Source organism: Vigna umbellata, chromosome 11 (assembly GCF_029865625.1).
Source record: "Vigna umbellata cultivar VRB3 chromosome 11, Vumbellata_1.0, whole genome shotgun sequence".
Classification (NCBI taxonomy): domain Eukaryota; kingdom Viridiplantae; phylum Streptophyta; class Magnoliopsida; order Fabales; family Fabaceae; genus Vigna; species Vigna umbellata.
Window position 1 is genome coordinate 8,880,753 of NC_142175.1, and position 17,247 is coordinate 8,897,999.

Below are 17,247 nucleotides of genomic sequence, written 5' to 3' on the forward strand. Positions count from 1 at the left end.
AATTCAAGATTTAAATTGTCATATTTTGAAAAAGTTTGCATAGAATATGAGATGACAATTTGTTTGAAAGAGAAGTTAAAAATTGAAAAGTAATCAATTATTGGAAAAGAAGTAAAGATTTGGAAACCTTCCCTTTTAGGTTCCACAGTCTTTGAAAGAATAGGATTTGTCATCAGTAACAATTTCTCCTTTTCTTTCTTCTCTCTTTCTTGCCTTTCTCTCTTTTCTTCTTTTCTTTCTTCTTCTCTTCTTAATTCCTCTCTTCTTCTCTCTTCTCTTTTCTCTATTTGTTCTCTCTCTCTCTTCTCTTCTTCTTTCTTTTCTTCCTTTTCTTTTCTCTCAATCTCTCGTTCTCTTTTCTTATCCTTGATCTCCTTAAGTCTTGCCCCAAATTCTAATTCTCTACGAAGAAACCCATGATCATTTAAACTCTCAAGAAATAATTTTCCATCATTAATGCAATCCCTAATTAGTTCTAGGTTTCTTTTAATGCTTGAAGGCACAAACTTTCTTCTCATGCAAGCTTTTAAATCATGCCAATCACGTATGGAGGACTTTCTACCTTTCCTAACATGATATTGTCTTTCATTCCACCACTCTCTTGCATGCACTTCTAACTTAGAGAGATATATACTAAGAACATAATATTCACTCTCTTCACAAAACCAAGGATTTATTTTATCAATTTCTTTTTCCCAAGCTAGGTATGTTAATGCACCTATGTCTTTACCAAATGATGGAAGATTCCTAGCTTGTTTAAACATTTCATCGCTTTATCTAACCTAGAAGACCTATATGAACCATAAGAAGACATCTTTGTTTTTAAAAGTTTTCTTAATCTAAAGGGTTCAAAACTTTCACTTAGACAAGTCCCAGGTAAGAGAGGTGAGCTAAAGAGCTGCTTAAGTACCAAGTCTTGCCTTGCCAGAAATGTCTTAGGCTACTAACTAATTACCCCTTAAATTAAAATCACCTTTAGAAACAAAGTACACAACTCAAACAATTAAGCACAAATAAAAGACTAGACTCTCGGACTCTAATGTGAAAAGGCTTAGAGTTTAATCCCTTTTAGCCTAATCATCCCTAAACGTGAACATAAAAATCAAAGAACCAAAAACACTAAAGAAACCAACGGACTCTAATGACCCCTACGAGAAACACAAATCAAATCAATATTAAAGTCTACTCCTATGGTGAAGCTTGTAGCTTTGGCTAACAAGACACATTCACCTGTCTAGCTATGTTAAAGAAAATCAAAATAGTCAAGAAAAGTTGCCAAGAGTTTGAAAGAGCACCAAGGACTCTTCCAAAGACTTGGACTTTATAAAAGGCCCTTTTACACACAAAAATGAAACTAAAAGAAAGCTAGCCTATCAGCCTATTACACATCAAATGGAACAAAAAATTACAAAACATGTACACTGCCACGGTCAGGTACTGGTTCAGCTACAGTCCACCTTTGATGCCAAGTCCTTGTGCCAAAAAGATGTACACTCCTCCTGTTGCTAGTTCGGCCAGCTTTGTCCCCTTTTCTAGCTTCTGGTTTATCCTATAATCACAAATGCACAAAACTGTTGTGAGTATTCACTTAGTTAAAACAAATTGCAAAAGAGGATATAGGGCAGTAAGAACTTCCCTTTCTCTTGGCTGCACAAGCTTTCCACTGAGATTTTGTTGTTGCTCAAATAATGGTGTCAACTTATAGGATTCAGTGCACAATTTACAGTCTGCTACAGTACAATCAGTATGGCTTTTCCCAAACTACACAGAAAATTCACAACTATTTCAGCAGAGAACACAATGCAAATCAATGTCAAATATGTAATTCCAACTAAACTACCAAACAGATCAGCTCTGCACACTAAAATTTCACACCAAATTTCAGCAAGGCACAAATGGAAATGGATATTAAACCATATGCAAATAGGTGTAAATCAAAGCTGATTAAACAACCATCCAGACTAATCAAAACCTGACCAATCCAATGCAATGCAGAATCAATTCCAATTCAGAGTCAGATTCAGATTGGCTAATCCTAGTGTACAAAAATTACCATACCAGATCAACTTCCAAATAATGCTAAGAAATACAGGCTATAACAGGAACAGTTCAACCACAACAGAAGTAATTTAAGATGAAAGAAACTCCCTTCAGTTTAACACTCCCACGTGAATTGCTTCTGCTTCTGGTTGCTTAAGCTAAACTCTGTTGAGGTGCTATCAGTGAAGGTTCTGGTCTGCACTCCCAAATCCCACTCAATGCTGCAGTTTATCTATACACCAAGATCCCAGAGAAACAAAAGAATTAGTATTTATAACAGCACAGTTCAGATTGGATTATTATCAACACAGAAATCAAACCCCATCCCTAATTTAACTTTCTCCCTGCATTGGTGTTTTTGAACCCTTAAAGGATTATTGCAGCTTCCAAACAACAATTACAACATCCAATTTATGAGCCAGAATTGAATCAAAGAAATAGTTTGCCTACGTTAAATCTGCTAAGCCAACAATAATACTAGACCAGCACTATCACTTAATGTATGAATGTCCAAACTTGCTAAACCAAATTCAATTTTCAGGAACAGTTAAACCATATGATATCCAAGCAGAATATTCAATCAAATATGGTTAACTATTTCTAATCAGGCACCAATATAGCACGAAACTACACAACAGAATAAAAAAAAACTCCCTATTCAACTTGGTGTAGTTTATGAAGGTAGCAAAGCTCCTTTTTCTCCACTGTAGGTATTCTTGTGTTAGACTTCCCACATGTGCAAACTGCTTTTGAACAGTGTTAATCAGAACAGAATCTGCACAACTAAATGGTCAGCACATTGCAAGTTCAGAAGTTATTTCAGCACTTAAACAAGAACACACTCTCAACAAGAAATTTGGCTCCTAGATGCAGCCACACAAAACTCACAAAAATCAGTCTCTCTTAAAGCTTAAAGCACTCAAAATGGAAAGGTTTGGAAGGGAAATTCTCCCTTGGCAGTACACAACTGGAGAGTATTCCAGACCACCACCACCTAAAATGCTACCAAGCACACAAACCTTCTTTCAAATTCCAGAAACCAGAGTGTAACAAGCTTCTCAATCAAGAATGGCTAGGCTAAGGTCAAAATCAGAAACCAGAACAGAACAACCACAAATAAGGACAACACAGCAGAGAAACTGACTCAAGATCAGATTATGAAAGCAAACAAAAGCTCAATTACAGAACAGCAGATCAGAGTTTACACGTGCACTGAGACAAAACCAGAGTTATCAACCAAGACAAGCAAGAAACAAAGCTTTTGATCAAAGTAAGCACAACAAATAGAACCTATGGAATAGAACTAGAACAGATTTTAAAAACAATAAAAAGGACTTAAGTTGAACCAGTTATGACTAAAGAAAGTTATATCTGATTTGATTTTGGCAGAAATAGTTTACTGAAACAGTGAACAATAATGTGAATTGCACCAATTCTCTTTGCTCTTTTTTTTTTTTTCAATTTGATAGCCAAATCTGAGTTGGATAACACTTTAGCACTTGCTATTTTTAGTCACAATTCACAACAGATCACCTAATCAGTTTTGCAACTTAATCAGACTTTTGCCAAAGGAAAGTGAACATGGTTCAACTCAAAAAAAATCTAAAGGAAAAACAAGAGGTTAATCACTCTCAGCCACAATTATAGTTTCAATATCACTGGTTTAGGCTTCCTTGAGTGACCAAAAATTTATTCTCAATTGCAGAATTGATAACAAAGTGAAAACAGTGAATGCACATTATGGATCACAAACTCAGAAGTTCAAACTAAGTTCAATCACTGTTGTAAACAGTTTTAATGCAATTCTGCAGATTCATATACCTCAATAGATTCCAATGAAACGAAGACAATACTGGAAAAAATATTTGAATCAGAACTTGGCAAAGAATTTAAAACCAAGTATGAATGACTCACAGACTCTTCAAAGAAAAACCAGTTCGGTGTAGCTGGCCAAATTAGAGACTGATGCTGCTGTAAGCATCTTGCACCCAAGCTCAATGCAACATTTCATAGCTTAATTGGTGTGCATTTGCTATCCACAAGCAGATTCAACTTTCAGCTCACAGAATTTCAGAAGTGCAATACAATTACATGTAATAGTCAGCATCAAAAACTCAACAGCTTCAGATAAATGAAATGACATTAAAACTGCTGTTGAAGTCTGTCATCAAGCTCATTCAATTGAATGTCACTACTTATGATGATGGACAGATCTTACTCAAAGCAAAAATTCAATTGAATCAGTTAAACTCAGATTTAATTGACAATTAAAACAAAGTAACATGACATAGACAAAACAGAAATGGATTTTAAAACTTAAAAGACTCAAATAAGAAGATTCACCGAATTAAAATGAAATAAAACTCAAGGCACAGGAAACGCAACTTGGAAACCGAAATAGATATGAAGAGCTTCAAAACACGAAACACAAACAAGATTTGCAACAACTCAAATCAGAAAAACAAATCAAGACATTAAAGGAAAATGATGAACAACTCACAAGCTAAACAGATCAACACGATTTGAAATTAGAGACGCGAGACAAACAAAAACACGACTGAATCAAATGAAACAAAACTCAAAGAATAGAATCAAACCGAGACAAAATAAGATGAACCGAGACAACTCGAAACGCAAGAACAGAAGACAACTCGAAACAGAGACGAACCGAGATACTTACCTCTGAAGCGTGCTCGAACCTGAGCTCTGAATACCACTTGATGGACGAACGCCCGAGGAGAGGTCGATTGAAGTTGTGCGAGCTCGATTCGGACTCCTCGAAGCTTCTCTGACGAATGAAGACGCAGCGGAATGGAATAAGAAACTCGAGATTGAAGGGAAAAACGGAGACCGGACACTGGAAAACCTAGGATCTAGGTATTAATCGGTGGAAACACTAATCGGACACGAAGAAACCCTAAAATGGTGATGAGGCTCAATATAAACCGATTAATCGGTTCAAATGATTCGGATGATCGGTGAAAAGTGAAGGTCAAAGGGATTAAGATGTTTGAACGGTGGAAAATGGTGGAAGGAAGTGGAAACCCTAGAAGAAGATGTGGTAGTGTAATGAACGAAGATAAAATACCTTCGAAGATGCGTATGGAGTGTGGATCTGTGGTTGGAGACGAGGAACTCTCGAGAGCGAGAGTGAGACGCTCTGAGACGTGGATGGATGCGCGAGAGAAAGAAATGAGAGGCACGGTTCTGCGAGAGTGAAGGAACGAGAAATGAAATGTGGATGTGCGTGTTTAAGGCGCGAGGGAAAAGAGGACGCGTGTGCTAAGCCACTGACGCGGATGGGAAAATGAAAGGGAGAGAGAGTGTGCTTGGAAGGTGGCTAGAGGGAGTCTTTGGACTCTCTAGCCTGACTTTCAAAAGAGAATAATTTCTGATTTCAGAAAATTTAATTCTCATTAAGCTCAAAAGTGCTAATACAAGATAGGAGTTGGGTATTTATAGTAACCCATACTCCTTAAGAGCTAAGCTAGGAAAAGTAAAAATACAAAAGGAAAACTAAGTCAAGTAGGATTCCATCACTCATGCTTCACTCTCAACCACAAGTCAAATTGACCATAAACATAACCACTAACATCAATCTCTGATTTTCATCATGGTCCACAGCTCCTCAGACTTGGTTCACGTCCATTCTTTATAAAATTCGCCATTTTTCACTAAAATGAACTATTATAATCAATTATCACTTAAGATAATCGATTATCTCAGTGAAATTTACCTAGAAACATCATGCAGGAAGGGATAATCGATTATCATCCTAGATAATAAATTATTTCTAAAACCACACTCAAAACCAACACATAGATAATCGATTATAACTAATGATAATCGATTATTGCCGAATCAAAACACATCCCGGACATGATTCAAGCATTCAAACATACATTCATCAATCACGTGGAAACATAGTTAATATTTCATACATACACGCGTTCATGCATCACATACCCATGTAAACATACTCAAACACATATAATACATCACTTGAATCATCTAGATCTAATCATTGACATGTTATAACCCTAATTTGGGTGCAAACGAGTATCCGATAAAAACACCAAATAGAGTTTTCAATCAGCCAAACTAACTAAGCATAATGCTTACAAATGAGAACTAAGAACATGAAAATTATACAAAATAGAGCTGCTAATGCAAGGTTGTTTTCTCCCAAGCTAGACTTCTGATTGACAATCCAAACAGTCATAATGAAGAACCGTACGTTTGGAACCCAATATCCAAACATCAGCCCGATCCAAAGGTGAACAACTTCAAAACGATGAAAACACCAGTGCAGGTTTTATGTTATGCGGGAATGAATTCTTCTGTTCCTTTCTCTCTCACTTGGCTTTTCCCTCTCTTCAAATGACTCTAAGGTGCCCTACTAATCTGACTCATCTCCACTAAAACAAAGTGAGACATAATGGTCCACATTATTTGGCTTATTCTCCACATAGGAAGGGAACCCAATAACCCAACACTTACAATATATATTTGCATGGAAACACCCCCAAGCATCATAACTTTGTTCTCCCTTAGCATCAAACCTTTTGTTGGGATAACCCAACAAAACATACATAATACATTCATAGGGAAAACTCATCACAAATATTACATAAACCTTATGCTCATTTGCATACACAAGCTCTTACCAACAATAACCATAGATAATCATAATCATATACACATGTATCAAACCAAGGATTACCAATCAAGTTAATCAAGAACACATATAACATACAATCATAACCAAACAAAGGTAAGTTTCCTCATACTTGGCCAATCATAAGGTTTTATCTAGAACCCTAAAACACCACCAATCTTCCCTTACACTAAGAGTTTCCCATCGCTCCCTCCCTTCTTCTCCCAAAACACCATTCTCCTCTCTTCCTCTGTTTTCTCTCTTTGATTTTGAGTTTCTAGGGTTTTTAAACACCAAATCAGTCCTTACTTAATTTTTACCCAATTATATAAAGGTAAAATACCCTTTTACATCTAGACAAAAATATAAAAATAAAGAAATAACATAAAAAACAAAATATACACTCAAAAACACTAATTTTCACTAGTGTAGAAAAGGCTTTAGACGTCTGCTATTTTGGCCTTTTTACGTCTGATCCTGACCTGAAGTCTATTCGAGTGACGTTGATGGGATGTCGAACCCCAGTCATACGTCTATATAGACATCTGACCTGTACAGATCAGACGTCTATATAGACGTTTGACCTGTACAGATCGGACGTCTATATAAACGTCTAACCTGAACAGATCAGACGTTTAAAACATCACCGTATTTGATTGGATCTTTCTCCGCTTGAGGCCTCTCGAGTTGCTCTTGGCTCATAATGAATCGAGTTTACAACTTTATATTTTAGATGAAGAGAATAAATTGTACAAATTTTTTGTATTGGATGGTTTTAAAAACGTAGTTAAGAGAATATCACGAGTGCAAAACGCAAGAAATCGCCGCCCAAGAATGCTGCCTAAGGACACAAGCAAAACTACACCAAAACCCAACGAAAACGAATTTTAATCGGTCAAATGAAATATAATTCATCAAAGAGTAATGTAATCGAAGTAAAATTAATTTAAAACGGTGCAAAAGTGAGAAAACGAACCTGCAAAACGTAGCCCGTGGAGAGAAAACGTGAGGAAGATAATGAACAGTGAGTGAGCGTAACGGCTGCCTCGCGTTCGCGGTGTTTTAATGCAGACATTTAGAAGTCGGTTCCTCCCATAACAGACGTCTAAATGAGTTTAGAAGTCGGAGTGGTGGGATCAAACGTCTAAATGGAGTCAAAAAGTGACTTTTTAAATATTTGGGATGAGTATTTAGAAGTCGATTCCCCCTACAACAGATGTTTAAATGGCTTTAGAAGTCAGAGTGGCGGGATAAGACGTCTAAATGGAGTCAAAAAGTGATTTTTTAAATTTTTGGGTTGGGTATTTAGAAGTTTGTTCCCCTACAAGAAAGGTCTAAATGGCTTTAGAAGTCGGAGTGGCGGGATCAGACGTCTAAATGGTGTCAAAAAGTGACTTTTTCAATTTTTGGGCTGAGTATCTAGAAGTCGGTTCCCCCACAACAGACGTCTAAATGACTTTAGAAGTCGGTTCCCCCCATAAGAGACGTCTAAATAGAATAAAACATTAATTTCTTTTAACTTTTTCATTCCGTTTTTGCGTCCATTCGGAGGAGCCGACGTATATGAGTATTTAGAAGTTGCCCTCATAACCGACTTCTAAATAGTTGGTAAAAGGTAATTACCGAAGGCTTATCGACGGCCAAAGAGCCCTCGGTAAATCCCTTGTCGCTAACATTTACCGAGGGCTTTTGCCCTTCGGTAATTACCGAGGGCCAAAAGCCTTCGGTAATTACCAAGGGCCAAAAGCCCTCGGTAATTACCGAAGGGCAAAAGCCTTCGGTAATTACCGAAGGGCTAAACCTTCGGTAATTTCCGAAGGGCAAAAGCCTTCGGTAATTTCCGAAGGGCGAATTTTCTACTGTCCAGTAACCAATTATGGTGCAGTTTATGATCTGCTTTGGTGCTAATTTCGTGTGATTTTTTATTACTCTCCTGCATTGTGGTTCAATCCAGTAGCTTCAATGTTACCAAAACAGTGTTTCTCAATCTGTTTTGAAGTACCATCAAAATTACTTTAAACTTTCAATCATCCAAGTATATTAGATGTTGTTTGTACTTTACTGTTGTATATTACATAACCTTTTTATTTAGACTAAACTAACTGCAAAATCTACTGCTAGAGCTGCATCTACTTAAATCTAGAGCTAAAGACACTATTGGCAATCTATGTTAAAGAAATAAAGCTAAGAAGTTAAGTAAATCAGCAAAGAATTGAATGAAATGTGAAACAGAGTCAAGAAAGAACCTAAAAGTACCTAAACAATATTACCTAAGCTATAAACAATCTAAACAAAGCAACACAGAACAGAATGTAACCAAAAAGAATCTAAACAAAGCACAACATTATCGCTCTGATCAAGTGATAGTTCTGACCGTTTTGATACAGGAGACGACAAAGCATTGCTAAAATCTCAAATTTAAGCTAAAATCTCAGTACTGTAACCTTGAATTAAAGCACCATAATAAAAGAAACAAAAACTACTAATAACATATTTAAAACATTTACCTCTTTCTTTTTGTTTCAACAGGAAAATTGATTGTAAATTTGCAAAGGGATGCAAGAAAGGAGTTTAAAGGTTCTACAGCTCGCAGAATACCACAAGCCTGCGAAAGTTTTCAAACCAATATCATTTTAAGTTCAAAGTTGATTCCATATGTCATGTAAATAGAATAAAGTTAATATATATATATATATATATATATATATATATATATATATATATATATTTCAAGGCAGAACTGACTTACTTGAGTAAATGCCTGGTATCCCTTTAATATTTCTAAAACAATGACCTCTCCATGTGACCTTCAAATTAACCTCAAGTCAAATGTTAAGAAATATATTGAAATCATAACAAACAATATGTGGTTAATTAAGATTAATTATAACCAGGATGGTACAAAAATATCTTAGAGCACTAAACTACGTTTTATATGATAAAATTACTCCAAAAATCCAGCAGATTATCAAGATCTGACCAACGTTCAAATTTAAAATTTCATATGAATCAGAAAGAAGCTTAGGTGCTTTAGCTCTATGACTCGATTCTAAAATAACACTAAGCATGCTTATTCAAACATGCAGAATTATACAACACAGACAAAGCACAGATATATACAGATCAAACATGCAGAATTAGAATTTAACAAGAAATATGTACAACAGAATCAAGAAAACTGAACACAACATGTACAAGAATAAAGCTGGAAAAAGAAAACTAAAACTACAAGCTACACTAAGAAGAAAATTTGTTCAAATAGGCCACTCTTTTCTTATAAACTAAAACTACAAACTAAAACTACAAGCCACTCTTTTCAGCAGTGTCTCCATGGCTTCCTTGCCTTCCTCCTTCCCAGCTCTCTGCTGCAGCAACATCTCTCCTTCCACTAGCAGCTGTTGTGTGTGTGGCACTAGGCTGGAGATATTTCCAACCCTTTCTGCACTTTCCTCCTCCCAAATAACTGCCTTAGTGTTTTTGGCATTCTTTGCTTCCTTTAATTCTGCACAATAATCAAGTTCAAAGTTAGGTGCGTCTGTTAGGACTCTTAGTTCTGGCTGTGTAACAAAATTTATCTCAGTGCAAATGGAGCAAGAACCAGATTCACAATCACATCTGAAATTTTCAGAAAACTGTGTTAGATCAAAGTTTAGTCCTAACTCTATAAGGTTCTCAGATTCCACAGTTTCCATCTCAAAATCAGTACTAACATATGCATCATCAGCAGAATCAAAGGTTAATTCAAAGCTATTATCACTCAAAATTTCATCAAGGCAATTATGTACATTTGACTTTAAAACAACATTTATACCAATGGGTTCAATGGCTGAAACTGAATTAAGAAGTTTAGCATTATCATTCAAAACTGTATTAGTTTCAATCATAGACTCTATAGCATCAATGTGCAGCAAATCACAGGAATTTAAATGCATAAACAGCTCAGGCAAAGCAATTGCAATTTCAAAGTTAGAATAAACCTGCGCTGGCTCATTGAAAATGTCTTTACTAATAACAGCAGATTCATCAATTAAGTCAGCACAATCCACAAAACTATCATCAAGTTCAGTGCACACATCATGAAGAATATCAGGAGTTTTAATATGTTCTACAACAAAAATTTCATCCAGCAATTCAGAACAACCAGGTATAATAGCAAGAATATCAGGCAAGGGTTTCTCAAGTTCAGCATGCATGAGATTATCAAAACTAGTTTGCACCTCACTAGCTACCTCATCATGATTCTCACCAATGGCATCAGAGAGTGTGGGAAAATAAGAGAGTGTGGGAAACAAAAACAAAAAATGCTTCAGAATCATGAAACAAAAAATGCACACGCTAATCATAAAATCCAAACTGTCACACACCAGTTACAGTGCCACAAAAACAAAAAATGCTTCAGAATCATGAAACAAATGCTACAATATCAATTAAGAATCAAGCCTCACAAACAACAAGTGGATCAAGAAATTAAAGCATTGATACATCGATTACTATTTTAATTTCAACTGAAGAAGGGATCTTCACAAGGAAAGATTAAAAATACGTACTGGTTGAGTATAGAGCACGCTCATTTTGAAGGCCAAGCGGCAAGTGGACAAAGACCTAGCCAAGTCAGAGATTCTGACGATGCTGAGAACAAGGCCGCGACAGCGGCGCATCCCACGGCAGAGAGGCTAGACGGAGCCGAGCCAGCCGGAGGCGGAGAGCGCGTGGCAGGAGACGAGGTGCGTGCGGCGGGAGACGAGGTGCGTGCGGCGGAGGAGGCCGAGGAAGAGTGCCATGACGGTGTATGCGATCTCCTCAGCACGCGAGGTGTCGACGTGGACGAGGCGAAGGCCGAGGTCAGCAGAAAGGGCGGAGTCGACGGCGTGGTCGCCGGAGTCGACGGCGTGGTCGCCAAAGCCGAGGCAGAGGATGAGGTAGTAGGAACGGAGGCGGCGCTGGGCAGCGCTGGGCAGCGCGATGGACGTAGGCGAGGGAGTGTAGGAGGACCGCGGCAGCAGACTCGATCTTGCCTTCGGAGAGGATTAAAGGTCGACTGCTGCTTGCTGTTTGGGTGGAGAAGTTTTAACGAAGACAAAATTTGGGAGAATGGGATACCCAAATTCTAATTTCATAAAGTCGAACCTTGTACCGACGGGTATATTCCTTCGGTAAAATCACTACACCAATACCGAAGGTTAAAGTCCTTCGGTAATCACTGCACCAATACCGACGGTCAAAAGCCTTCGATAAATCAACTTTACCGAAGGCCCAAAGGGCTTTGAAAATACACCGTCGGTAATTAATCACTTTCTTGTAATGTTTTATTTACGAAAAATGTTACCGGACATTTTTTACGTTGAATGTTCGAGCATCAAACGTTTAAAAAGTGACGTTAAAGGTCTTTTCTGCACTAGTGTTTCAAACAAAGATCCAAAGTTTCAAACTATTTTATTTTTAAAACCCTTATTTTTTTCGTCTTTGTAAAATATCCTCTTAGAACGTATCAATATATCTCTAAATAAAAAAATTTCGTATGTCAAATTCTAGAGGTAAATGAACTTTATAGCTCTATTATAAATACAATTTATCTAACACTTGTGTTCTAGTTTGGGATCCTATTTGATTGTAAAAAAAAGGAAAAAACTTATAGTAACGTTGAGAATCTATTTTATTTTAAGGTCAGACCGAATGACAATATGTATAAGTAACTTTTGGAATTAAAGGTTTGCATAAGTTGCGTTGGATCAACTTTAGATTAATTCATTCATCCAACTTTAGTTAAAAAAATATTAGTTGGGAATGGGTTGAGTTTCTACAATTATTTTATTAGACTCAATTCATTTGTTGGTAATTATGATAGATTAGTTTGGATCAATTAAATTAATTGAGTTATAAGTTATTTCATTTTAATTGAAACTTGTAATTTTGGAAATATTTTTTTATTTGATATTTTAGAATATTTTCTTTTTTAAATTTCCTTCCACTATAAAAAAATTATATTTTAGAAATTACTCTTTTCAATAGGTAAGTGTGAAGACCTGAAAAATGGACCAAGAATAGTGGACCTTATGTGAGGCAGCTAGGCCCGTAATTAAGACTAAGAGCACTATGACTTTAGAAAGGATTTTCAGAATTTAAGTTCATTATCTCAGCTTCTCATTCTCCCTCTAAAAAGTTTTTCCTCCATTTTTCTCTACCTTCTCTCTACCCCTTCACTGATTTCGACCGTTGCATTGTTGATTAGGTGGTGCTCAGGTGACCGCGGCGTAGAGACCTTCGCAACCATCCAATTACAATTTTCATTCTTCAGCGGGTAAGTAGATCTTCACTGTTCTCCACTGTTTGGGACCTAGGGCAAGTTGTATGTGCCTAGTGTACCCTTCTTTACGTTTTCCTCTATTTGTTCTAGCTTTAAGAGCTGTTTCTATCGTCATTTGGGTGATTTGTAGAGTAGGGTTGTGCCTCGCTGTGTGAGGTGCTGAAGAGAATGGTACTATAAGTTGTGTTGTAAAGTTTTCCAGGTAAGAGGAGCTAATTATTTTGGGGTTGAGTTTGTTTTCAAAATATGCATGTATGATGGTTAATAAAGATGATATGATGTTTGACTGTATTTTTGATGTTCCGTATGTTGGATGGTATGAACTGAAAATGATGATGATGATGCTGGAGTTCTTGTCTGTGTGTTGCGTTTATAAATTTTTAATGGCTGAAATGGGAATGGTTAGTATCATTTTGTTGGTAGGATAGAGGAATCTTAAAAACCTGAGTTGGCACATCCCTGATCATAGAGCAACCCTGGTCTGGTCTAGTCAGTTGTGACTAGTCATATGTGCTGGCGCCGACGGTGAGTCTGATGCGTTTAGACATTGGACTCTTCTCCAATGATCAATTGGGCTGGCAAGGAAGGTGTGGGGGAAAGAATTCTGTGGTGATGGTAGTTGGATAAACAATTTAGAAATTTTGAAGGAATTGAGGACACTTTGAGGGGAAGTGAGATAGTGAATTTGGGAAGTAGAGGTTCTGGGCACGATGGGACTGTTGAGACATCTTAGACAAGTCAATTGTGACTTGTTAGGATCATAAAATTGGACTAAAACGAGTTACAAGTATTAGAATTGGATTTGAGTCCTTAAGTTGTTGATTTTAGTGTTCTAGAGTAGAAATTGAGTCTAAATCACTTTAGAATTGTAATAGGAACATTTATAATCATCTAAACAAGTTTAATTATGTGTAATACAGGAACTAGGAGTGTTAGAAGTTGGGGAAAATAACTAGAAATGGTAAAGGGTGTGTGAGTTGTAAAATTCTACAGAATCTGCGTTATGCAGATTATGCAAACTCGCTATGCGAGTTGTCTCGAATAGCGAGACCCTGTATAGAGTGCTCACTGTTTGAGTCACTTGCTGTGCGAGTGACCAGATGATGTTGCTCTCTATTTGTGGATTCGCCTGGCGAATCTGTCGTTATGCCACTAGTGGTGGTCTGGAACTACTGTCTTTTTAATTCGAAGAGCGAGATGGGCGCATAACGAGTGCTCCCTAGGGGGTGCTCTCTGTTTGAACCTCTCGCTATGTGAGAGAGGTGCACTGTGCGAATGGTCAAACAGTAGTGCTCCTTGTTAAATAATTCGCAAGGCGAATCAGGTGCGCTACTACCAGACCAAGTGGGTTTCACTCTTTTCTTCTCCGGTTTGGATTGATTGATGTTGTTTGCTTAACAGATTGTCGTGTACGTTTATGTATGAGGTTTGGGTGGTTCGAAAGCATATGAATGTGAACTATAAGGATGTATTTGAGTATGAATTGGACATCTCAGGGTGAGATGATTGGAAGTGGTTGTAGGGGTTTGTTATTTTCTTGTATAATTGTATGGAGCTTTGAAATGGTACGTATATCCCTACACTATAAACACGGTTCATGCTCAAATAGAGAAGGACGGTGTGAGTGGTGAGAGTAGAGGGAGGTCCTCGTCTATAGTCTTAAGAATTTAGACATAGACCGGTAAGAGGATTCACCTTGCGTAATGCTGGGGAGGGCCAACTGAACTATGCAAGTGCAAAGATGACCAATAGTTCGACAATTATATGAATCCGGATGAGTCGTGTTGAGTACATATTGCCTGGTTTGAAGGGTATGCTTTGGATTGTTCTGTTATATATGTAAATAAACTTGATGATATTTATTGATTATGTAATATGTATAATGCTTGTTTATCTAGCTCACCCTTGCTTCTTTGTTGTGTGTTGCTTGTGTATGTTTTTTCCTTTGCGATGATCATCCACTTGGATGGGAGCAGATGTTGTTGAGGAGATACCTTTGGAGCAAGTACTGGAGGACGCTGATGTTGTTGTGTAGTCTACATAGGATTACCCCTCTTTGAACTTATGTCACTTTGAAAACTCTAAACTGTTTAGGTTTAAATTCTATCTTCATTTATGGATGACTGTAATATCATATTTAATCGCAAGTCATGCTCTAACACTGTTCTCTTTATTTGGATGTTGACACCTATGTTATATGATTGTGGTTATTATATATTTGGGATGTCACAGTAAGAGGTTTTAATAAATCGCAAAGATTTTAAGCAATTATTGTGACAAAAAATATAGTAGTTAAAAATTTAATCATAAGATAGTTAGCGACCAATACTTTTAATTTGATCGTTAAACAGTCATCAAATTTTGGTTGCTAATTAGATACTCAAAATTTAGTCATTATCAAGCAAAGAAGATGATTTTGGCAACAACAAATTTTGTTACTTGTGATTGCTAAATAGAAATAAAAATGTGTAGTGAATCCTTTTTCAATTTTTTATGGGTCTAACACTAGTACAGTCAGGGGAAACGACAGCAGTTATTTTTCTATATAGGCAGCGGTTTCTGAACCGAGGCATATTCAGGCGAGGTAAAAAGTCTAACACTTTTGGTCTCGGTTGTGAACCGAGGCATAAACTCCAACCCTACTGCCTCGGTTCAGCTCTAACCGAGGCATAAACTCCAACACGTTTTTTAATTTATTTTTTTCGTAGCACATTAGGCCTCGGTTCTTCCTAACCGAGGCATAAAGTACCACTTTACTGCCTCGGTTGTGGCCTAAACCGAGGGAGTAGATTCATTTTTTTTTTCTCCTCCGCTACACATTCTGCTTCGGGTTGACCATAACCGAGGCCGTAAGTGGTCTTTCGACATCGGTTTTGACCAGAACCGAGGCATATAAGTACGTTTTTTTTTTAAAATGGTGTCTGTTTCTGCAACATTCCCAACCACAAAAACAGACCTGCATATTTTTTTGTAACCAGAACAGTCTAGAATGTTGCAGAAACATATATTTTAAATGAAATCTATATTAAAACATAAATATATTGAATGAAATCATAAATCAAATTCTTAGAAGCATAAATCAATCTAATGTAATCATAAATCAAGGGACCAAGCATAAATCAATGCAATGTACATGTTGAATATATAGTAATGTAGAAAAACATAAAACAACTTAGAAACATAAACTTAAAACTTAGTATATCCTAAAATCTACTACATACTATTATATGAATGAATTACATATTTAGCAAGTGTTTTCCTCACAAGTTGGATTGACTTCTCTGGAATTGAAGCAGTCCTATTAAATCTCTGCATAAAGTACAATGATTTCAATTAGTGTATATGAAATTCAAATATAGAGAACATAAAATTCAAACCTAAATATTACCGTTTCCTATCCACTGGTGTAATGTGCACGGATGATGGTCATCATCCAAAACATAACGTAGTAACCACATTCGTATGACCCCATTTGTCTATTACACTACAATATATCATCATAATTATAAAATGTTAAGTAACATCATTTGAATGGAAGCAAATGTAACAAAGTATGGACTAAAATACCAAACCTTAAGAGAAACCCATGCAAGCTTTTTAGCTGTAGCAGTAGATCTCCCAGATAACATCATATGTGCTGCAAGGGAACTATTAAAAAATATTCTTTTAGCATACATTTATATAAAAAAAAGGATCACACATTGAGATTCTTACCAATCTACTGCATGTCTAAGAGGGCTGGGAGGAGACTTATGCAATGAACAAAACCAAACAGCCGTGTTCTCCGGTATGGAGATCACAAGTAGCTGCCAATGACACCTGAAATTGGTAATAACTTATGAATGATATACCAAAATTAATAAATGAATGTGTTGAAGTTAACAAACTTCACTTACCCATGTATATAAGGGAGAAAATATATCTCCTTCCCCGTTCCAAAGCAGGTGGTGATGTATGTCTGGATATCATCAAATTTATTTCTCTCATGAGTCATAGAAGGGTCAATGAACCCATATACATCGTTGAACCCCTTCTTGTTACTAACATCAAACAGATACCTAAAATGAAGAAATAATATGATGTAAGTAAGTTGATAAAATACATGTATATATAAAAGTTTTCATAAACTTACATCATCCACAGCTGAATGAGTGTAATATTAATTTCATCTCTCCCCGACGCAAGCTCCCTAACATCTTGCTGATGCAAGTACAATGGGATATGAGCTTCTCTTCCAAATGTAGTA

At 36.7% G+C, this 17,247-nt stretch overlaps 1 protein-coding gene and 1 long non-coding RNA gene across 2 annotated transcripts; both read right to left on the reverse strand.

Moving 5' to 3' along the window:
• Window positions 1-935: 935 nt before the first annotated feature.
• On the reverse strand, window positions 936-4,801 carry LOC148190932 (uncharacterized). Its single transcript, XR_015782784.1, has 2 exons — window positions 4,721-4,801; window positions 936-2,783 (listed from the first exon to the last, which is right to left on the reverse strand). It is a non-coding gene; the product is annotated as an uncharacterized LOC148190932 (long non-coding RNA).
• A 5,183-nt stretch (window positions 4,802-9,984) lies between these two features.
• Window positions 9,985-10,890, reverse strand: LOC148190933 (uncharacterized). Its single transcript, XM_088101217.1, has one exon. It carries the CDS (start codon window positions 10,888-10,890, stop codon window positions 9,985-9,987), a length of 906 nt encoding a protein of 301 aa, XP_087957343.1.
• Window positions 10,891-17,247: the final 6,357 nt, after the last annotated feature.

Excerpts from the sequence above, each read along its gene's own strand:
- LOC148190933 (XM_088101217.1), bottom strand. The coding sequence starts at position 10,890 with ATGCATGCTGAACTTGAGAAACCCTTGCCTGATATTCTTGCTATTATA.